At 33.9% G+C, this 23,942-nt stretch overlaps 1 protein-coding gene across 1 annotated transcript; it reads left to right on the plus strand.

Annotated features, from left to right (window-relative positions):
* The first annotated feature begins 18,687 nt into the window (after window positions 1-18,687).
* Window positions 18,688-19,356, plus strand: LOC145724647 (uncharacterized). Its single transcript, XM_081973002.1, has one exon. The coding sequence runs from the start codon at window positions 18,688-18,690 to the stop codon at window positions 19,354-19,356; it is 669 nt and encodes a 222-aa protein (XP_081829128.1).
* The last annotated feature ends 4,586 nt before the right edge of the window (window positions 19,357-23,942 follow it).

Consider the following 23,942-nt stretch of genomic DNA (forward strand, 5'->3'; position numbering starts at 1 on the left):
AATTTGATTCCTGGCAGGTCCCGCGAAATTCACCACTTGGGCCAGAGAACACCAAGCCGTCAATTTTACCGAAAATGTTGTATTGGCCTATTTTGCCCATTTAAGTACATTGAAGAGTTCGACAATGTGGGCGCGATATTCCATGCTTAAAGCTGATGTAAATATTAAAGACAGTATAAATATTCTATCGTATAAAAAGATGCAAGCATTTTTAAAGCAAAAAAGTGAAATCTATGCAGCTAAAAAGTCTAAAACTTTCACCAAGAACCAAGTAGACACTTTTTTAACAGAAGCACCTGACAGAAAGTATTTAGTCATGAAGGTAAGATCCAAAACAAAAATGAATTTATGATTTTTTTTAATACCTATATTCAACATTTTTAGGTTGCTTTAATATACGGCATATCAGGGGCATGTCGATGTAATGAACTGGTAAACTTGAAAATTCAAGATATTGAATACATGAAAAAATTAATTCTGGCCCAGAACATTTACAATTTACTTAAATATTTGTAAAAAATACTGGTCTCTTCGTCCAGATGTTATTGATACAGATCGTTTTTTCATTAAATATCAAAATGGAGTTTGCCACAGAGTTGTAATGGGTATTCACAAAATCTCAAGTATTCCCAAGGAAATAGCGTTGTTTTTGAAATTGGCTGATGTCAAAGAATATACTGGTCACTGCCTTCGCCGAACCTCTGCAACTCTTCTTGTGGATAATGGTGGAGACATTTGCTCATTGAAAAGACACGGTGGTTGGAGGTCTACAACTGTAGCAGAAGGCCACATTGACGATTCTTTAAGAAATAAAAATGACACAGCAATGAAAATTCTGGATGTAAATGATTGTAATTTAATACCAATGGAGAACAATACCACAGATGATATCAGAGAACCAGTAATTTCAACAAACCCACAACAACAACCTACTTGTAAATGTAGACCATGAAGTAAAGGGGCAGGAATTTCATTTATGGCAGAATTGTAAATTTGAAAATTGCTCATTTAAACTGACGGTTCATAGTTCGAATATCGACAAAGAAAATGTGTAGATTATTAGTTACATTTTTCTATTAATTGATATTTTAATTTATGTTAATTGTGTTGTGAATATAAAAAGGAATAAAGCAAACAAACATGAAAAATCAGTGGTTTATTGAACTATTAAAACAAACCATTTACATTTGAATTAAAGTTGGATGTAACCATATCCTTAAAAGCAAAAATTGTTTTTGGATACAGACAATACGTCACCCATCTCTACTCTTTTGGTCGATTACAAAGTTTTATAAAAAAATTACCATTATCTAGATTTGGTTGCATTCAAAACATTTTTAATTTGCTTGCTAGGATTTTTTTATTTTTATACCAGAAACAGTTAATAAGTTTTAAACCTTTTTTCCTATTTCCTACTTAAAAATGTAAAAACTTAGAGAGAGCAATGCTAAAAGTAAATTCAAGTATCAAAGTAATATGTACCTACACATTTGTAATAATTGAAATTTATGAATTAGAGCCCCATAACAACATTGACCATTTTCCGGGCCTTATGAGGTAATAAAAATAATTACAAGTGAAATAACTGTAGATAAATTGCCTTTGTTTCGTACTACATACACAAACGAGTATTTTCCCGGGGTGGAATGGTTTTTCTAATTACTCAGTTTACGTTTTACCGTTTTTTCCCCAGGCTACATATTTCGCCGGTTTACGAAAGCCGTTTCGACACAAAACAAGACGTATATATGCTAATTTTGCTTTTGATGGCAACTTTTTTCCTTATTAAAGCTCATGCACGGTTACGACATTGCTATACAATGTAAAGAGCAGCCTGAATAAGCAGAGGCAATTTCGGGGGCCTTTTAAACGTGCTTTCCATCGTTCTCGACTCGTTCACTTATCTTCCAGGTGCTGGTGCTTAAACTTTTAGACGTCGACGATGCGAAAATTAAGCTTCATCCTTTCCATAGTCGGTTAAAGTGAAAGAAGCCACTAATAACGCTGGGATAGTTATCGGCAATTTCCATAATTTCAGGTGATTCTTGAGACCCTTGAAAGCGTCAGGACCGAGTCATCACCTCAATAATTGAAAGCTTTTTGTGCCTCAAGGGATTTTCAACCTTTCAAGATTCTTTCCCATTATACAGGGTGGTGCATCGATCGATTGTCGAAAAAGTACAAATAATATGAAAATTTGGGTAACCACCAAAGTCTAAGGGGATCATTCATATAAAATATTTACGAAATGTAGACACTTTTGGTTATAACTAAGTAGGTAACAATCCGATTTTTTTTATTTGTATAGATACAAATTTATAAAATATAATTACCATGAAAACGTAATATTTACAAAATACAAAAACAATGTTTATAATTTTTTTGATTTTATTTGTATAAGGGTAGGCTGGCTTTAGGTCCCAGGAGAAGTGACATTAACTGTGACGTCATATTGAAATTAGCTTATGCCTTAGATTAGTTTTCAAGTTTTTCTTTGATATTTTGTGGTTGCCTTAAACGTTCTTTCTGATCAGATTTAAAAAGCTTTATATTGTTCAATCAGACATCCAACGAGGTTTGTAATAAAATTTGAGGCCTTCCTGAGATATTCAAGGAAAACAGAACACAAAAACAATGGGTAAATTACCGGTAAAGTAAATATTTTTCGTTACCAGGAAAATTTGACCGGTAAATTACTGGTAAATTACAAACAATGTGTTTCTGGCTGGTCAAACTTTGACACCGCTTTTCTCCCTGACTGTACCAAATTTTGTAATATTTTTTTATGTTATTGAATAGGAAATTTAATGGGGATTTCAAAAATGTACTTAAAACAGTCATTTTCTAACTCCAAGTGGATTTTACAAGCGATTTTGTCCGTGACTGTTTATTCAAACAGTGTTACTAGCAGTTCAAATTTTGAGACCCATTTTTCCCCTGACTGTATTAAATTTTGTAGTGTTGCTTTATGTTATCAGATAGGAAATTTAATAAGGATTTCAAAAATTTACTTAAAACAGTCATTTTCTCACTCCAAGTGGGTTTTACAGACGATTTTGTCCCTGACTATCCTTTCAAACTGTGTTTTTGGCAGTTCAAACTTTGACACCGCTTTTCTCCCTGACTGTACCAAATTTTGGAATATTTTTTTATGTTATTGAATAGGAAATTTAATGGGGATTCCAAAAATGTACTTAAAATAGTCATTTTCTCACTCCAAGTGGGTTTTACAGACGATTTTGTCCCTGACTATCCTTTCAAACTGTGTTTTTGGCAGTTCAAACTTTGACCGCTTTTCTCCCTGACTGTACCAAATTTTGTAATATTTTTTTATGTTATTGAATAGGAAATTTAATGGGGATTCCAAAAATGTACTTAAAATAGTCATTTTCTCACTCCAAGTGGGTTTTACAGACGATTTTGTCCCTGACTATCCTTTCAAACTGTGTTTTTGGCAGTTCAAACTTTGACCGCTTTTCTCCCTGACTGTACCAAATTTTGTAATATTTTTTTATGTTATTGAATAGGAAATTTAATGGGGATTCCAAAAATGTACTTAAAACAGTCATTTTCTCACTCCAAGTGGGTTTTACAGACGATTTTGTCCCTGACTATCCTTTCAAACTGTGTTTTTGGCAGTTCAAACTTTGACCGCTTTTCTCCCTGACTGTACCAAATTTTGTAATATTTTTTTATGTTATTGAATAGGAAATTTAATGGGGATTCCAAAAATGTACTTAAAACAGTCATTTTCTCACTCCAAGTGGGTTTTACAGACGATTTTGTCCCTGACTATCCTTTCAAACTGTGTTTTTGGCAGTTCAAACTTTGACACCGCTTTTCTCCCTGACTGTACCAAATTTTGTAATATTTTTTTATGTTATTGAATAGGAAATTTAATGGGGATTCCAAAAATGTACTTAAAACAGTCATTTTCTCACTCCAAGTGGGTTTTACAGACGATTTTGTCCCTGACTATCCTTTCAAACTGTGTTTTTGGCAGTTCAAACTTTGACCGCTTTTCTCCCTGACTGTACCAAATTTTGGAATATTTTTTTATGTTATTGAATAGGAAATTTAATGGGGATTCCAAAAATGTACTTAAAACAGTCATTTTCTCACTCCAAGTGGGTTTTACAGACGATTTTGTCCCTGACTATCCTTTCAAACTGTGTTTTTGGCAGTTCAAACTTTGACCGCTTTTCTCCCTGACTGTACCAAATTTTGTAATATTTTTTTATGTTATTGAATAGGAAATTTAATGAGGATTCCAAAAATGTACTTAAAACAGTCATTTTCTCACTCCAAGTGGGTTTTACAAGCGATTTTGTCCCTGACTATCCTTTCAAACTGTGTTTTTAGCAGTTCAAACTTTGACACCGCTTTTCTCCCTGACTGTACCAAATTTTGTAATATTTTTTTATGTTATTGAATAGGAAATTTAATGGGGATTCCAAAAATGTACTTAAAACAGTCATTTTCTCACTGTAAGTGGGTTTTACAAGCGATTTTGTTAGTGACTGTTTATTCAAACAGTGTTAGTAGCAGTTCAAACTTTGACACCCATTTTTTCCCTGACTGTATTAAATTTTGTATTGTTGTTTTATGTTATCAGATAGGAAATTTAATGAGGATTTCAAAATTTTGCCTAAAACATTTTCAGTATTTTTCTTAGTTTTTTTTCAGTCGTTTTCTTACTCCAAGTGGGTTTTATAGGCGATTTTGTCCCTGACTTTTCTTTCAAATTGTGTCTCTGGCATTTTATATTTTAACACCCTTTTTCTCCCTGACTTTACTTGATTTTGTAGTGATTTTTTATATCATTAGATAGAAAATTTAATGAAAATTAGAAAAATGTGCTTAAAAATTTGATTCGGTCACTCCAAGTGGGTTTTACAGGCAATTTAGCCCTTTAAACCGTGTTCAAAATTTAGATCACAATTTTACTAATTCAACCAACCAGTTTTTCCTGAATTACTCGAAAACGGTGACTGTTAAAAATAAATTGCAGGATACCAAAAATGTTCCTAATCAACTCCTTAACTTAGCATCGTAAGGTTGCAGGACCGTTTTAGCTTCCAATATACAGGGTGTGTATGAAAATTATAATGATTCAATGTTTTCGGTCACCCTGTACACATTTTTTGAGATAGAATTCTTTGCTCAACACTACTGGAAAGAGGAGCTCAAGATGGCTAATTTAAGCGATTCAACTTCCCTAAACTCCCAAAAAATAACCGAGTTACAGGCTGTTCAAATTTTAAACCAGAATTTCAATTGATTTGAAACCAGTTTTTCCTAAATAACTCGAAAAATTTTAAATTTTCGTAAAGAACTTATGGGATTAAGCAATCTTTACTATTTACTATCCTCGAATTTTGACAACCTCTAGCGGTCAAACGGTGCAAGAGAACCTGCCCGCTTCACGTCACGTGATAGCCCCATTCATTAGCTTTCTTTTGTCATGTGGTGTGTCGATACAGACTGTTTCAAATATAAACAATGTTTTGGAAAAGTGCACAAACAGGGACCATATTAAATTTTGCTGAAGAACTTGGATTTGGTTTTTAGCGCCTTAAAAAAATGACATTTTGACAAATGACACTCTGCGTCACATTTCTACCATTAACCTAAAACTATCTAAGCAGTCAAAAACAATTTTCAAAATTTAAAATAATCTATAAGGCATCCCCTGAGAAAAATAGGAGACTAATAAAGTTAGACACTAAATGGGAACATCCTATTTAATTCTATTATGCATCTACGTGGATATGTAGCGAACGGCATGGGCATACAAAACCCGCTCTAATTGAGCCTTTCTACATGGTTGAAAGGGCATTTCGCATTATTAACGACGACCATTAATTTCCGGCCGATATTGTTGCAGTCATTGTTTTAAACCTCTCGCCATTTGTTGAGGATCGCACGGAATTGTCCGTACATCAATTGAAACGCTCTATTAAGAACGGGGCCTTCGTCTTGAAACTCATGGGAAAAGCGTCAGCCGTAATGTTGGTGCATCAAACAACAATATCCACTCAACAAAACCCATCCGTTACGCAAACTGGGCCATAATGCTTACCAAACCGAAAATAATAGTGTTATTTTCCATAAATGGGAAACGCAAATTTGGGCTTTCAATGTATAAGGGAGCATGTTGATAAAGAGAAATTTACATCACATGTCTAAACAGCTGCCGCTCTTTAGATAAACAAGCGAAAGAGGAAAAACTTGTTTACGGAAAGCAGCACAACAATACATGAAAAGTCAGTTATGCAAATTGAATTTTTAATTACGCACCAGTTTTTTGTTTGTTTTAGAGTTGCTTTACTTAAAAAAACTTATTTAGAAAAATCTCAGCCCTCATCAATCTATAAATTTCATTGTTTGTCACAAAATCTCTTGAAAGAGGCTTTAAAATAATATAAGCTAGTTCTACTATGCAAAGAATTAGGTTGTTATACAGGGTGGTCCAGTTTTAAGTGTCAATAATTCACCATTTGATAGTCAATCAAAAAATAAGTTGACTTGCATTGTGTAATTTTTCTGAAAAGGTTTCCTAAGGAAGATACAGTCCTCCAAATTTCAATTTAAAAAATCGTTTTATTGTTTAAAACTCAACATTCAAGACTTGTGAAAGTCCAAATTTGTAATGAATAGTCTAAAAACTTGCTTTTTACTATTAGGAATGGTCTTATGATTCGCTTTCTCAGACTGCCATCCTGGTTGAGTGTCTGAAACTGGCATTCAAAAACTAAAAAAAGTCCAGAAATCAAGACAAAGATTGTATTGTGCATGAAACTCATTTTTTACTACTAAAAATAATATAAAAGTTGACTTTTAATGCTAGAACTGACTTTACTAGGACTAAAGAGTCCAAAAGTATATTTTCAAGACTTTAATTGGTGTACAACTCAATTTTCTGGACTGGACAACCAGTCTAGAAGTAAATTAAATTTTCGGACTATTTTATTTCTAAAAATTAGTTCTCAAGACTATTATTGTAGCATTTGGTACCAAAATTTTTTACTTTTATTACTGAAGAAACTTGACTTTTGGAAATAGTCTTAAACTCGATTTTTCAGTCTTAAAAAGCATTAAAAACAGTCTGAATTTCTTAGAGGTGCTACAATTTATTGCACCTGTGAGTGTAGAAGTCAATTTAATAGTGAAGAAGCTTGAAATAACATTTTCAAGACTATGGTCAGTGGACACACTGGCTTTTAGGCCTGATAAGTCAAAAACTTTGTAAAGATAGTCTTGAAACTCGATTTGAGGCACTGAAAACAGCCTTAAAACACTAAAAACCGTCTAGTTCATTAAGAAATACCCGAATTTTTAGCACTGAGGTGTATAGAAGTCGATTTAATAGTGACAAAGCTTGGAATGCCATTTTAAGTCTATGAAGAATGTAAAAATTGTTTTTTAAGTTTGCTATGTCAATAACTTGGTGAAGATAGTCTTGAAACTCGATTTTCCAAGCTGAAAGCAATTTTGAAGCACTAAAAATAGTACAGAATTCGAAGAAAATCAAAAGCAAAGTAAAAAGCACGAAAAGTTCGTTTTCAAGACAATTTTCATGAATCTAATGTTATGATGATGATGTCCTGCATCTAAGACTATTTTCAAGACTAAAATATTGAAATTTGTCTTCAAATTATGAAAGACGATTTTTTAAACAGGAATTTGAAGGACTGCGTTTTCCTTAAGAAGCACTTTTCAGGAAAATGACATAATGAATGTCAACTTATTTTTTAATTGGCTATGGATTGGTGAATTATTGACATTTAAACTGGACTATAAGTAAACGATATTCGAAAGTAATTTTGATAATTATGTTTGCTTTTCACGTACTTAATTGCCTTTTTTCTACTTACTGGACAAATAGCTTAACGATGACCTAACCAAACAAAAACTACTAACCGAATCTAAGACGAAAAAAAGGCAAATTAAAAACATAACACAGTGTTTTAGTGAATAGAGAGTACACATGTGGGCTTATCATCATAATGAAATTATAAAAAAAAACACTAAATCGTGTTATTTCCCTATCTCAGCGAACACACTCACGCCAAAATTAGCCGTTGCAAATCCAAACAAATTGGCGACATTAACTCGCGTAAATTTCTGCGACGTCCCTACTTTATTTACTTTACCTGACTATAAATCTCCCTCGGGAAAAAAATTACCGCCTAAATGTGTTTACTATGGACGGCAACCGAGTTCCAAACGGACTTTCTGAATAGTTTCGCCAGTTTTCCCACTGAAATATAATACATGCAAACGATTAACTTGGTAGTGTTTCGGGTTTTGTTTACTGCCGCCCGGCTAAATGCGTCGTGATAATGTTCCGCTGTGTTTTTCCGGATTCGAAATTTGCAACAAAACTAGAATCGTTGATAAATTGACAGATTTCCGTGGAAAATGATGCGAGGAAATTCGGTTTTTCTATCTGCCGGACGTAATGGAGTCCCGCTTTAAACAAACTGCTTTATTAAATGCTTCGCTGCATTTTCATTCGTTTAATGGGTTTTTCTACGTTTACTGCTTACAGGTTTTACTGCCGAAACGTTTAACTGTCCACGACAAGTTGTGTACATTGTTTTTTTTTTAAACAACCTTTTTTATTCACAATATGAACAGTAATTTATTGGAATTAACAAATAATGTTAAGTCCACATGTGCAGTCTTTGCGTAAATCACAAACCACCCACTTTGCTGTGATTCACATAAACCGTAGGTACTATTGGTGTATTGGTTAAGACTGTGGGCGTAGTTTAGTTTCATAAACAAAATGCTAGTAAAGATGTTTACCTACGACCTTAGTGTAAATAGCTATTTACGCATAGTTTTCGGTTACGTAATGAACCTCTTTACGCACAGTTATAAAAAAAGCGCACAGTTTTAAGATCGGCCACAAACTATCGCTCTAATGTTGGGAAAAATGATTTTGTTTACATTTCTTCCTTTATAAGAGTATATTAGATGGAGATCATCGCGTAATGCATTGTTTATGCAGTTTTTTAAGTAACTGCCGCTTCGTCTAGATTATCTGCAATAGCAAACACATCAAGTCATATTACTGAAAGTTTTCCCTTTCTTCTTAATAACTGTAATGTCACCATAAATGATTATTTTACGAACAACACTAATAATTAGAGTATAGCATTGTGTAGCATAATACCTATGATTAGTACACATATGATGTTAACAATGTTGCCAGGTCTACCGTTAAGAAAGTATAAAACGGTATATCTACCGTTTTTGTGGTGCTTTTACCGTTCTCCTTTTTTTTGCATATAATTGTCATTATATGTTGGTTGTAAAACATTTTATTTATATTTTCCGTTTATTGAATAGGAAATTTACTGAAAGTTCTAAAAATGCGCTTAAAACCGTCATTTTATGAATTTTCTTTAAATTATCCTCTAAAACCACGTGATGTCTATCACTAATGTCAAAATTTGACTAGAATTTGCAAGAATTATATTTTAACACAGTTCTCCAAACAAGGCGATTTTTTGAGATTTATAAGAGTTATTTTGACAATTGTCACGTGACCGTGTAGCTAAATAGTGTTCTACAATCACGTGACTAATGTCAAAACTGTCAAACTATGCTCCAAAGTTGCAAAAATCAGGGTTTAGGAACGTTTTCTTGCAGTATTTGATATAAAACGTTTTTCTGAGATTTATGACAGTTGTTTTGACAATTGTCACGTGACCGTGTAGCTAAATAGTGTTCTACAATTACGTGACAACTGCCACTAATGTCAAAACTGTCAAACTATGCTTCAAAGTTGCAAAAATCAGGGTTTAGAAAAGTTGTCTTGCAGTATTTGATATAAAACGTGCTTCTGAGAATTATGACAGTTATTTTGACAATTGTCACGTGACCGTCTAGCTAAATAATGTACTACAATCACGTGACAACTGCCATTAACGTCAAAACTGTCAAACTGTACTCTAAAGTTCCAAAAATCGGGGTTTAGATACGTTTTCTTACAGTATTTGATAATAAAACGTGTTTTTGAGATTTATAACAGTTATTTTGAAAATTTTCACGTGACCGTTTAGCTAAATAGTGTTCTACAATCAAGTGACAACTGCAACTAACGTCAAAACTGTCAAACTGTACTCTAAAGTTCTAAAAATCGGGGTTTAGATACTTTTTCTTGCAGTATTTGATAATAAAACGTGTTTTTGAGATTTATGGCCATTATTTTGACATTTGCCACGTGACCGTCTAGCTAAATAGTATTCTAAAATCACGTGACAATTGCCACTAACGTCAAAACTGTCAAACTATGCTCTAAAGTTGCAAAAATCAGGATTTAGATACGTTTTCTTGTAGTATTTGATATAAAACTTGTTTTTGAGATTTATGACAGTTATTTTGACATTTGTCACGTGTCCGTCTAGCTAAATAGTGTTCTACAACTGCCACTAACATTAAAACTGTCAAACTGTGCTCAAAAGCTGCAAAAATCAGGTCTTTGAGATTTTTGATTTTGATAATGGTCACGTGACGATTTAGCTAAATTATCCTTTAAAACCACTTGATCTAAAAATTATTAATAAAAAAAAATGAAAAACCCGACTTTGACTTGGCAACATTGGATGTTAATACATTGAAAATATACCTACTTTTTTTATGAAAAATTACTCTGAATTATATGAATTGCGAAAACAGGTTTTTCCATTTGGTCGTAGGTAAAGTACAGTACGTCACACGTGCTTTAAGGCATTTTACGCACTCATGGAATTACACACTGGCCGCTACGCGGCTACGTGCGTAAAATGCTTCTTACAGCACTAGTTACGTAATATACTATTGTTGAACAACATTTAGTTTCAGGGTTAATACTCACTTTACTATACATACAGCGTTCTAGCCTTTTTTTTTGGAAACATTTCTGTTTGTCGTCTATTTAGTTTTCTATAGGGCTAATTTACCGAGGCAGTCAAAGCCCTTTCAGACCCTCCACATACATAAAATTAACTGTTTAAGCCAATATTTACAAATGTTAACGTAATAGCTCTTGAATACTTAAACAAACTAGTAATTACATCTTTGTTTACTGCTTCCCGGCCCAATAATAAAGCTTTCACCTTGCCGGAGGTGTTTATTACGATTGGGAATTTAATTTTGTAGGGTAAATTGTGCCTCTAATTTAGGAGGTCCCCCATGTTTAGACACTAATTTTGTGCGTGTGGCTTGTAGGTGTGTACACAGCAATTTACTGTAGGTTATATACGGCACCCACCAAACTCGGGGTTGTATTTATAATAATTAAATCGCAGGGGGAAAATTACTTTTGGAGCGCACAGGGTAAATTCCTTCATCAACAACATTTTCTGGTCTGGCGAAGCGAAAGCAGAAATTTACAATGTCACCCTGATTGAATTGTAAATTCGTGTGTCACGTTGTCTCCAGTCTTGCCAAATATTTTACAACACGCATAAAAAGCAGACAAGCTCGAGTAATTCATCAGCGTCGTCGCTTTCAAGAAACTTTTTTCTGTTTACTTTTAGAAGTCAGTGACACGATTCCATTGTGCTTATCATTGAAAATTCCCATCCGGAAAAAATCTTTATAAATTATCCGCGTTAATTAATTTGTATGAACTTGTCGTCCTTTTTAAGAATCGCGGCCAAGCTATACGTATCCCGCGAGGAAATTTACGACGTCGTTGAGGGATTTTAAAATTTAAAAACTTTTTAGTTTTGCATAATTCACCTGCAGCGGTTCGAATTAATCTCGAGTTTGCGAGGTCAAAGATTATGCCGAACTAGGAGTTTCTTAAAAAGTGCATAATAAAGCGCTCTCGATGCTCCTTAATGTCGTTTCAGTTTTAGGACTCATTTTACGACACTTTTGTTCGCTGCTCCTACTATTCTGAACTAGGAATCGTAAAATCAAAATTATTATGATAGCATATTGAATTTTTAATACAGTTGGTTCATAAAGTCACGTGCAACGACTGGGAAATTGTTTGCATGAATGGAAACTGAGAAGGTCTAAGGAATTACTAAAACATTACGCATAAGAAAGTAAAGTCCGTCCCAAGAACTAGTGGCAGTGACGAAATAATTGTCATCTCTTTTCTATTACTTGTGAAGTGAGCGAGTTGGAAATTTGACATCAGTGACGTACTTATGTTATTTACGAATTTTGAAATGTGTGTCATCTAATCAACATATTGTCACATTACTTCACGGAGTGTGCATTGACGATTTTTCTGAACGCGATCCTATGGGTGACGCCATTGGAAATTATTAATTTTGATTTTTTGACAATTGTAGAGAGTTTTTTCAAATTTTTTCTTTATGTAATTTGCTGCTTTATTATTATATTCATCGATTCTTTGATATTAAGCTGCGATGTAAAACCTGCTTTGGATTTTCAGCAGACTTTTGACTAAATGTCACGTGACCAACTGTTCAATGATGTCACTTCCGTTTTCTCATACTGACACCTGTGTCACCTACAAAGTTTATCTCCATCTTTGCCTGGAGCATTGATTTGAAATAACTTCTCTCTTTTCATGAGATTCCTTTGTACATACAGGGTATTTCAAACCTCACCATTGGGATCTCGGTAACTATAAGAGATACGAGAAATTTCGATCCGATATCCAAGAAAAAACTGAAATTTTGGGTTTTTGGTTTTTATTTATTTCTTATGAGTATTATGAACTAGACGACTTCACTACTTTCAGGGATTTTCTTAGGATACCATACTAACCGCCGCCATGTTGGATTTAAACCTGTCAAGGTGACCATTTTTACTAATTTTGAAACCGACCTTAAAATTATGGCAGTTTTCAAGACATGACACCCATAAAAAATGACATTTTGACAAATGACACTTTACCTCACGTATCTACCATTATCCTAAACTAATAAAAGGCAGTTGAAGATGATTTTCGAAATTCAAACATTTTCCAAAAAATTTATGAGTTATTCCAAAAAAAAACGTCAAAAAATCTGTTTTTTTTTTTTAATTTTAAAAGGTCAACCGGTAAGTTGTACGGAAAAATGTTATATACAGGGTGTCCCATAAGTAATGGTAAATAATTTAATGACGTATTTATTGGGTCAAAATAATCCGATTTACCACAACTTACCTCAGACGAAAAGTCAAGGGAAACAGAAATACAGGGGGTTAAAGTAATTTTTTTAAAATAGTATTTTTCAAATAACTTTCTGAACTTTCTTCTGTTTTTTTCTGAAATTATGAATTTGGGACCCTTTGAGGGTGACAAATTTGATTATCAACTCAGTTTTAAGGCAGTTCATAGAGGGTGCCAGTTGCGGGAACTAATTTGCTTTAAAATCGCCCCAACTTTTTTGCTGTATGACCAAGTGACAACTGAATATCTATTCACCAATCTAAACAAAAAAGGTATACCTTGTTGGTTTTCCTAAGATCAATAGTTTTCGAGATATTTGCAATTAAAGTATTCGGTGCGATGCATGTACGAGGAAAAATTGAAAAAAAAAATAAAAATTGAAAAACTTGTGGTAAATCGAATTATTTTGATCCCACAAAGTCGCCATTAAATTATTTACCATTACTTATGGGACACCCTGTATAATAAACAAAACGTCTTTTTGAGAGGCGTACATAATAAAAATTTCATAATGCTCACTCAAACCGTTTTCGAGAGATTTAGCAAAATGTCCGTTAAAAGGCAATCAAATTTGACGTCCTCTAACGGCCAAACGGTGCGCGCTCAACGTCACGTGATAGCTCCATTCATTATCTACCTACGATCATATGATATGTGTACGGAATGTTTTGCTGTAACTGCCGCCATTTTGTCATTGACTTTAAAATTAGGGTGTTTTTGACGGTATTCAAAGCCAGCTAAGGCAAAAAAATATAATTTTTATTGATTTAATTTGTCATTTATTTATAGAGCAACAAACAAATTTAACAAAAAAGTTGATGATGACAAATATGAAATCGTCATCGTATAGCTGATAAAAAGTGTCAATAAAAATGTTCTTTCTGTTTTGGAATAAATCTGCAAATGAGATTAGAAATAAATAAAAACAAAAAATCAAAATTTCAGTTTTTTTCGGATATCTTCGGAAGTACTTGGAAAATCGTAATTTTTAAAACGACATTTGGTTCACTTTTTTATTGCGCAACCAATTTAACCTTTTTCGTATCTCTTATAGTTTCCGAGATCCCAATGGTGAGGGTCGATTTTGAAATCTGTAGATTAAGAAATGATAAATCTATATGTCTTATATTTTCGTCAATTTATAAATGTATTCATCGAATCTTTGCTATTTGCATTTCAATTTCCTAACTGTTGTCCACTAGACCACGATGTAAATCATCCCGAACACTATTTCGACTCGATTTCAAATTCCCTGCCATCCATTCAATTTGCAATTTTATCGGTGGTCATTCGCACAACCGCAAACTGTCGCCATTTATCCAGGTCATCGTTGACTTGCAAAACGACGCCCAAGGGAAATTGTTAATAACAACGCGCATTATCAGTCGTATCCTTCGATTAAACCTTGCCATAGCAGCTTAATACTCCAGGAGTCCCAAAATTTGCCTAGACGCAAGATGAAAGCGGATGATATTTATGCAAACAGGACCGCCAAAGGTTAGGCGCTATTAGATAGTATCTATGGCCGGGGACAATCTTTTATGCTTAAAGCTCTCGGATAAATTAGCTTTGGACCTTACTGCAGGGAGTTTACTTCTCGAATGCTACCCCAACGAACGTGTCAGGTCTATCTTCTTTTACCCGAAATGGTGTAACCGTATTGTTGGCGCTGATTAAGCTGGGACGGAGGCAAACCGTCGATAACAATAGTACATTAACAATTGCAACCCCTTCGATTAACTGACTTTGTTAGGAGAATGTTTAATTTAAACCCTCCTTAGGGAGAAAGGGAAAAACCCTACTGGGGAATCGGACCGAAAGGACCAGTGTCTGTTTCAGATATTCATTAAATGCATACTTTTGTTAAAGTGGTTGTAATTCACAGCCAGTATACAGGATGGTCCAGTTTTAAATGTCAATAATTCACCAATGGATAGCCAATCAAAAAATAAGTTGACATGCATTTTGTCATTTTCCTGAAGAACGCTTCCTAAGGAAGACACAGACCTTCAAAATTGTTTAAATGCGTCGATATAGGGAGATAAAAATGTCTACTTGGGTTATTGTATTTTTTACTTTAAAATGGATCAAAAGGATTCAAATCTGGTCATCTGTGAGGTTTACGAGTTAATTTTTGACACTAAAAATAGTCAAAAATCAGGATTTTTGGACTAATTTAATTCTAAAAATTAGTCTTTAAGACTAATATCGTAGTATTTAATGCCACAATTTGTTTACTTTTATCAATCAAGAGTCTGAAACTTAACATTTATTATAAAAAATTGTTTGAAATTCGATTTTTCAGTCTTAAAGCAAAGTGAAGCGTCTAGAAGTCAATTTAATACTGACAAAGCGTGAAATAGCATATCTAAACCTATGGAAAATGTAAAAATAGTTTTTTAAGCCTCTTATGTCAAAAACTTGGTGAAGGTAACCCTAAAACTCGATTTTCCTAGCTGAAAGCAGTTTTAAAGCCCTAAAAATAGTCCAGAAAATCAAAAGCAAACTAAACAAACCTGAAAAGTTAGTCTTCAAGTCAATTTTTATGAATCTAATGTCAATATCCTGTATTTAAGAGTATTTTCAAAACTAAAATATTGAAATATATTTTAAAATTGTGAAAACTTACTTCAAATGGAAATTTTAAGCTTTTGATGTCACTTTTCATTGGTTTAGAGTTACTTTTTGGTGTCCAAGTCCATTTTCAAGGTTGAAATGTGTGAATTTGTAGTAAAAAATTGTAGATAAAGTAGTTTTGCATGACTACAACCTAATTTTCACTACTAAAGTTTTTCAACTTATCTGAAAACTATAACGACTGAGTACAAAGACAGTTTTTAGCCTTTCAAGTCAATTTTCACAGTTTTCAAGTCAATTGCCAAGGCTAAACCTTTCAATTTGTGAAAACTGGTCAAAAGACAATTTTTAAGCCTCTCAAGTCAATTTCACCGTTTCAAAGTAAATTTACTCGTTTCTAAGTCAATTTTCAAAACGAAAGTCTTTCAATTTGTCTGGAAACTATGAAAACTGGCTAAAAAGACATGTTTTAAGCTTATTAAGTAAATTTTCACTGTTTTCAAGACCATTTTTAAGTTAGGTTGATTTTGGGTCTTTGAACGTAATAACTCAATTATCGCGTAAACGAAGCTTCAAATCAGAATTTTATAAGAGGTACTTATTTTGTCAAATTGGACAAGTAAAGTAAAAAAAACTGAAATTTTTGAAAAATATCCAGTGACGTAAAGAATCAGGCAGAAAAATGAAATCCATCTTCATGTATCTACGCTACTGGAGAATTTTGGCAAACGTCATTCATAATAAGTAATACTTTCATAAGTGCTTGTTCCAAATTTGATCAAAATGACTACAACGGTCTGACAGTTATGATAAAAAAACGATTTTTTAAATTGAAATTTGAAGGACTGTATTTTTCTTAGGAAGCATTTTTCAGGAAAATGACATAATGCATGTCAACTTATTTTTTAATGGGCTATGCAATGGTAAATTATTGACATTTAATACTGGACCACCCTGTATATCACCTCAAATTAAATGAAATGACATACTGATTGTTATAAAAGCCATCCTAAGAAGGTTTGAATATTTGTATTTTTTCAAGTTAAAAAAAAACTTCCAGACTTACAATAACAAAAAGCAACACTTGAATGAAATTATCTTTCAAATAGACTACGGCAAAAAATCTAACTTTTCAACGAGCTAAGAAAACTTATAGTCCGAGCTTACGAGCAGTGAGACTACGGAATTATTTACTTTTCAATTAGCGAGGAATTTTCGCGGGCTTAATTTAGGGCCGGCATTCCGACAGTGAAATCCGGCCTTTATAACTTTAAGTGTAAATTTAATGGAACTAAAACCGGCTCTAAAACGAAATTTATATTTTGATTTAACCGGCAACGATTACACTTTGTTTTTTTTTGCAGTTTAATAGGACTTTGTTTTAGAGAAGATAATGATTGAATTACATTTAACATTTCAAAGCCTTTTTACATCACTGTGTTGCGTAAGTGTATGACCTACATCAAACTTTAAAAAATTAATTTTTCAGAAATTTAATAACAAGGTTATAGGTTCCTGACAATTAGTTTGACAGCTGTCACGTGACTATCTAAGGAAATAGTGTTTCAGTACCACGTGACAAGTGTTATTAATATCAAAACTGACAAACTTTGCCCAGTTTGTATATAAAGCTCTAAAAATCGCAGTACAGAAACAGTTTTCTTCCCAAGTATTCCAAGTATTCGAGGCAAGACGTTTGATTTTTACCTTCTTGACCTTTATTTTGACAGCTGTCACGTGACTATCTAAGGAAATAGTGTTCCAGTACCACGTGACAAGTGTTATTAATATCAAAACTGACAAACTTTGCCCAGTTTGTGTATAAAGCTCTAAAAATCGCAGTACAGAACCAGTTTTCTTCCCAAGTATTCCAAGTTCGAGGTTTAGCGTAGTAACATGATTATTTTTGTCAAAAAATCTTGTTTTGAGCTCAACTTCCCTTGCCAAGCAGCCCAAACAAAAAACCTTTCATAAACGTTCAAGTCATGCTCAAGCAAACAAAGCTCCTTTCTTTTTCGACTCCGTTCTAATTAAGATAGCGGATGATCAGGATTGCGGTTATCCAACTTGAAACTAGACAAAAAAACCTGGAAAACAAACAAGTCTTCGGTGTGAAATGAAATTCGGAAGTTCGGCGAGACTCTTTTGCCGAATTACAGTCGGTTATTAAAGTTCCTGGACTTTTTTTTGTGTTATTCGCCAGCCTAACGAGTTGCACCGGAGTTGTAAAGCAGAAGAAATTTTAGTTTTCCGTTGCGAGAGCTTTAAAAAATCGGCGAGGAATAGCGAAAGTTTCCAACATTGCTGCCGAAAGTTTCCGGATGCAGATAAGTAGAGGGAAACAAAGTGGCGTCAGTTGAAGAAAGTTGAAAATGTTCTTTTGCAGTGACTGGTGAATGAATGTGCATAACACGTTCTAGTTTTTGAGAATTTTTTCCAGGATCGTTAATAATACATTCTATTTTGTGTCGTATGCAGTCAAAATCTAGTTGTTAAGCAGAACTTTATTATTGTGTTGTGTTTGCAAATTATTACTGCAAACTGCTTGAAAGTTTTCCGGGATTGTGAGCCGTGGTCGTATGGAATTACTGACGTAATGAAAAAATGCTGCAACTTTGCTAATTTCAACTATGCTGTCAAAATGAACGGAGTTATACAGGTGTGGTAAATCCAAAAGCGACCATAGGAAAACCGTGTAACTGACAGAGAAACGTAGGTAATTGCATGCGCGGGAGAAAGACAGAAAACGAAAAAAATATCAAGTAGGCCATATTTTTAGCGCGCTGTTGCCAAACGCCGTAAGTAAGTTTGTCGAGGGTATTGAATACCTACGGCGTTTGGCAACAGCGCGCTAAAAATATGGCCTACTTGATATTTTTTTCGTTTTCTGTCTTTCTCCCGCGCATGCAATTACCTACGTTTCTCTGTCCGTTACACGGTTTTCCTATGGTCGCTTTTGGATTTACCACACCTGTATGGAGAATATAGGTATCATAAGGAAAGCCTTGGACGGCTGGGAAGGAGGAGTTGTCATAGGTGACAGAAGGATGGATAATCTCCGCTACGCTGATGACACCACACTTATCGCCAAAGATGAGCAAGAACTGTCGAGTCTTATTGAGAGAGTGAGCTTGGAGTTCGGTATACAACTGAACCGTCAGAAAACGAAACTTGTGTTAATAGATTGCACCTATAGCATGGAAGAAATGCCTAATATTAAAAATGTCGAGAACGTGGAGGAAATAACTTATCTAGGTGGCCACATCAGCAGAAATGGCAGATCAAGTCAAGAAATCAGAATAAGGATAGCTCTTGCCAAAACGACCATGACCAAACTCAACAAAATTTGGAAAGATCAGCATATAACAACCACAACAAAATGCAAATTAGTAAACATCCTTGTTTTTCCAATTGCGCTACAAGCAGCAGAATCCTGGACCTTAAAAGCCACAGACATCGCCAAGTTGGATGCGTTTGAGATGTGGGTGTGGAGAAGACTACTGAGGATTTCCTGGACTAACGTATCCATACTCGAAGAACTTAACATCCAAGTCAGATTGTCAATTAAAATTAAACAACTGATTCTCATGTCAGCAGGAGGAAAGATGACAATCTCGAAAAACTTATGGTCCAAGGGATGGTAGAGGGAACACGACCTAGAGGACGTTCTCCAAAACCGGGTGAAGCAGTTTACAGGAAAATCTTTCCAAGACACAGTTAGAAGCACGTCAGATAGAGAGGAATGGAGGGAAACTGCTAAAAACACAACATGAGACTAACATAGATTGGAAAGACTTGTTTAATGCTCAAAATTGTTTGGTTAGTTTTGACATTCCTTTTTTTAAGAGATTTAAAAACCTGTAATTTTTTTTTACCTGTTACTAAATCTAAATCTTGGCAACTTTTATTGTTGTGTTCCATTGAAAGCAAAAATGATGACCAAAAACCAATAACCAAAAGCAAATCTTATTTCAAGAATTTGACTCTATTTCCGGTATGCTCTATTACAAAGTGTCTCTGAAATTTGCGTTGACTTTACGAACTTTTCATTCAAATTCAGCCAATTTTCTAGTCAAAAAAAAAACACTAGAATTCTTGATATATTCTAGAAAACACAAACGGGACAACCTCGAATCAGAAATGAAATTGTGGTTTCACTTGAAAACAAAGCCGACTGTCGCAAAGAAAGCTCAATTTTAATTTATCTTTCTCCGCATTGAATTTCCAAATGTACATCCGGGACCCGTTTTTGCCCGCCTTAATGTGGGACGTGTCTCTAATTTCAAGTTACAAGGGAATGCGAGACGTAGGCCCTTTTTACCATTTCGTAAATAATACATGTACGGGGGGGTTTTGTTTGCGATTAAGCGACAGGGATTTACGATCAAACATCAAAGGGAATTAATTCAAATAATTAGTCTCAGGTCATCAGATTTCTGGACAGTGTTAATGCACTCAACATTCATAATCTCACCTGCCATCCAGTTTCCGGTCACTCGCCTGCCAAGTTTCACGAATTAAGCCGGCCCTTTTCTCACTTCGGTTATACGAAGGTCGTCCCTTATATTGGACTATAAATTCGCATCAAGACGAGAACGTACCATATACGCCGGTTTATGTATACTCGTAACGATTACCTTTATTCAGTGATTTACGAGACGATATTAAAGTGGGATTTCTAAAGATTCCTATTGAAAAAAAAAAATGCATAAAAGATGTGTTTTTATTATTATTTTTTTAAATTTCTTATTCATTAAATTAAACGCAAAATATTTGCAAATAAAGTAGAAAATATAAAAGAAATGTTTAATCAAAGTATGAGTTACCTGTGATATGCAAAAAATATAAAAACAGTGACAAATAATAGATTTGGTTCATATAAATATAAATAATATTTCATATGATCAATTTCAATTTTTCAAAATTATTTCACAATACTTTTCAGCCCTGATAAGGACTGTAAAATAATTCCAATCAAGAGTTAAATTTTAACTAAATTTTGAAGTGTTTTTTCAGGTTATTGGATAGGAAATTTAATGTGGATTCTAAAAATGTGTTTAAAACAGTAATTTTCTTACTCCAAGTGGGTTTTACAGGCGATTTTGTCCTTGACTGTACTTTCAAACTGTGTTTCTGGCTGTTGAAAGCTTGACACCACTTTCCTGTCTGACTATACTAAATTTTGAAGCGTTTTTTTAGGTTATTGGATAGGAAATTTAATGAGGATTCTAAAAATGTGTTTAAAACAGTCATTTTCTTACTCCAAGTGGGTTTTACAGGCGATTTTGTCCTTGACTGTCCTTTCAAATTGTGTTTCTGGCTGTTGAAACCTTGACACCACTTTCCTGTCTGACTATACTAAATTTTGAAGCGTTTTTTTAGGTTATTGGATAGGAAATTTAATGAGGATTCTAAAAATGTGTTTAAAACAGTCATTTTCTTACTCCAAGTGGGTTTTACAGGCGATTTTGTCCTTGACTGTCCTTTCAAATTGTGTTTCTGGCTGTTGAAACCTTGACACCACTTTCCTGTCTGACTATACTAAATTTTGAAGCGTTTTTTTAGGTTTTTGTATAGGAAATTTAATGAGGATTCTAAAAATGTGTTCAAAACAGTAATTTTCTTACTCCAAGTGGGTTTTACAGGCGATTTTGTCCTTGACTGGCCTCTCAAACTGTGTTTCTGGCAGTTCAAATTTTGACACCACTATCCTGTCTGACTGTCCTAAATTTTAAAGCGTTTTTTTCAGGTTATTGGATAGGAAATTTAATGAGGATTCTAAAAATGTGTTTAAAACAGTAATTTTCTTACTCCAAGTGGGTTTTACAGGCGATTTTGTCCTTGACTGGCCTCTCAAACTGTGTTTCTGGCAGTTCAAATTTTGACACCACTATCCTGTCTGACTGTCCTAAATTTTAAAGCGTTTTTTCAGGTTATTGGATAGGAAATTTAATGAGGATTCTAAAAATGTGTTTAAAACAGTCATTTTCTTACTCCAAGTGGATGTTACAGGCGATTTTGTCCTTGACTGTCCTTTCAAACTGTGTTTCTGGCTGTTGAAACCTTGACACCACTTTCCTGTCTGACTATACTAAATTTTGAAGCGTTTTTTTAGGTTATTGGATAGGAAATTTAATGAGGATTCTAAAAACGTGTTTAAAACAGTCATTTTCTTACTCCAAGTGGGTTTTACAGGCGATTTTGTCCTTGACTGTCCTTTCAAACTGTGTTTCTAGCAGTTCAAATTTTGACACCACTATCCTGTCTGACTGTCCTAAATTTTAAAGCGTTTTTTTCAGGTTATTGGATAGGAAATTTAATGAGGATTCCAAAAATGTGTTTAAAACAGTAATTTTCTTACTCCAAGTGGGTTTTACAGGTGATTTTGTCCTTGCCTGTCCTTTCAAACTGTGTTTCTGGCTGTTGAAATCTTGACACCACTTTCCTGTCTGACTATACTAAATTTTGAAGTGTTTTTTCAGGTTATTGTATAGGAAATTTAATGAGGATTCTAAAAATGTGTTTAAAACAGTTATTTTCTTACTCCAAGTGGGTTTTACAGACGATTTTGTCCTTGACTGTCATTTCAAACTGTGTTTCTGGCTGTTGAAACCTTGACACCACTTTTCTGTCTGACTATACTAAATTTTAAAGCGCTTTTTTAGGTTATTGTATAGGAAATTTAATGAGGATTCTAAAAATGTGTTTAAAACAGTTATTTTCTTACTCCAAGTGGGTTTTACAGACGATTTTGTCCTTGACTGTCATTTCAAACTGTGTTTCTGGCTGTTGAAACCTTGACACCACTTTTCTGTCTGACTATACTAAATTTTAAAGCGCTTTTTTAGGTTATTGTATAGGAAATTTAATGAGGATTCTAAAAATGTGTTTAAAACAGTTATTTTCTTACTCCAAGTGGGTTTTACAGGCAATTTCAAACTTGACTGTCCTTTTCGCAACTCTAAAAAAAATTTAAGTATTATTATGTTTATTGTTATTATTTCAAACAAGATTTTGGTAAAAACCTTGGTCTGAAAGAGTTCCCATACAACATGACAATTATGTATCTCAATATTATCAGGTCGTATTGAGTTTCATTTAAAAACATTTTGATACTTTAAAATACAAATTTACTGGGGTATAATTTACTCTGCTCCCATTTTATCTCCAAAATGATAAATTTGAGTTTTTAGCCTTTTTGAAATCGTCAAGAAAACTCCCAAATTTGTCGTAAACTTTTTGAGCCGGAGGTCGTGAAGGAAAACAGGAAAAATAAGTTAATCTTCCGAGAAATTAAACATCAACTTTTCGTATTTTTCCGGGTTTCAAAGTTACCAAAGTAAATAAAAACTCCCTGACAAAACGGTTCTGGTCCATGCTGTGGGTGGTGTTTTAATTTAATATTCATTTACTAGTTACTGTTCAGTCAATAAGCATTTTAGTTTGTTGACCATGTTCTAACAAAGCAGGTATTCTGCAGACACAAAAGGGACTCTGATTGCAGCTACTACAGTGCAGTAATTAAGCCCCTAATCGTCCCTAAAGACACCAAATCCGCATGATCGTAATAATCGTCTAATCAAACACCGAATCCATCATTCGTAGAGTAATTGGACGTGCAGACGGTGCTGATTTAAAGGCACAATACGAGTACCAATTTTCCCTATTGTTAATGGCTGGGCAATTAATTTGCGCATGCAAATTTCTCCCCATCATTGTGATGCGCGCAATTAGCAACACCAAATTGGCTATTGCAAAACCGCTTTGATCTTTGAATTGATTTTAGGTCACGTCACCACCCCCATAAATGCACGTGGTGTGATTGTTTCCAATGTACAGACCTGGTGCTAACTTGTCTGCATCTGGTTAAAGCGTATTAGGGTTGCGGCACACAATTTCCTACATTAGCAATAAAATATTCATGATTATTAATTGCCCCAGTTGCAAATTACTCCCAAAGACTCTCTTGCAAGTTGGAGCATTAAACGGAGGATTTATGTCTTCATAATGCAGGATATTCGCTGAAATAAACTTTCCATTAGGTGAGTAGGTAATACGTTTCCGGACTTGCAAGTAATTGCGCTTATTAAAATTTCAACTGCAAAAATGTATACTTTTTAAAAGGTGAAAAAACTCACCTAAAAATGTTTTAATTAATTTTAAAATTCTCTACTTTAAATTCGAATTGGTCAACAAGCCATTTTGCTCAAAGTTTACGAATTTCTAAATG

The sequence above is a fragment of the Ips typographus genome, linkage group LG2 (genome assembly GCF_016097725.1).
Source record: "Ips typographus isolate SLU linkage group LG2, UJ_Ityp_2.0, whole genome shotgun sequence".
NCBI classification, from domain to species: Eukaryota; Metazoa; Arthropoda; class Insecta; order Coleoptera; family Curculionidae; genus Ips; species Ips typographus.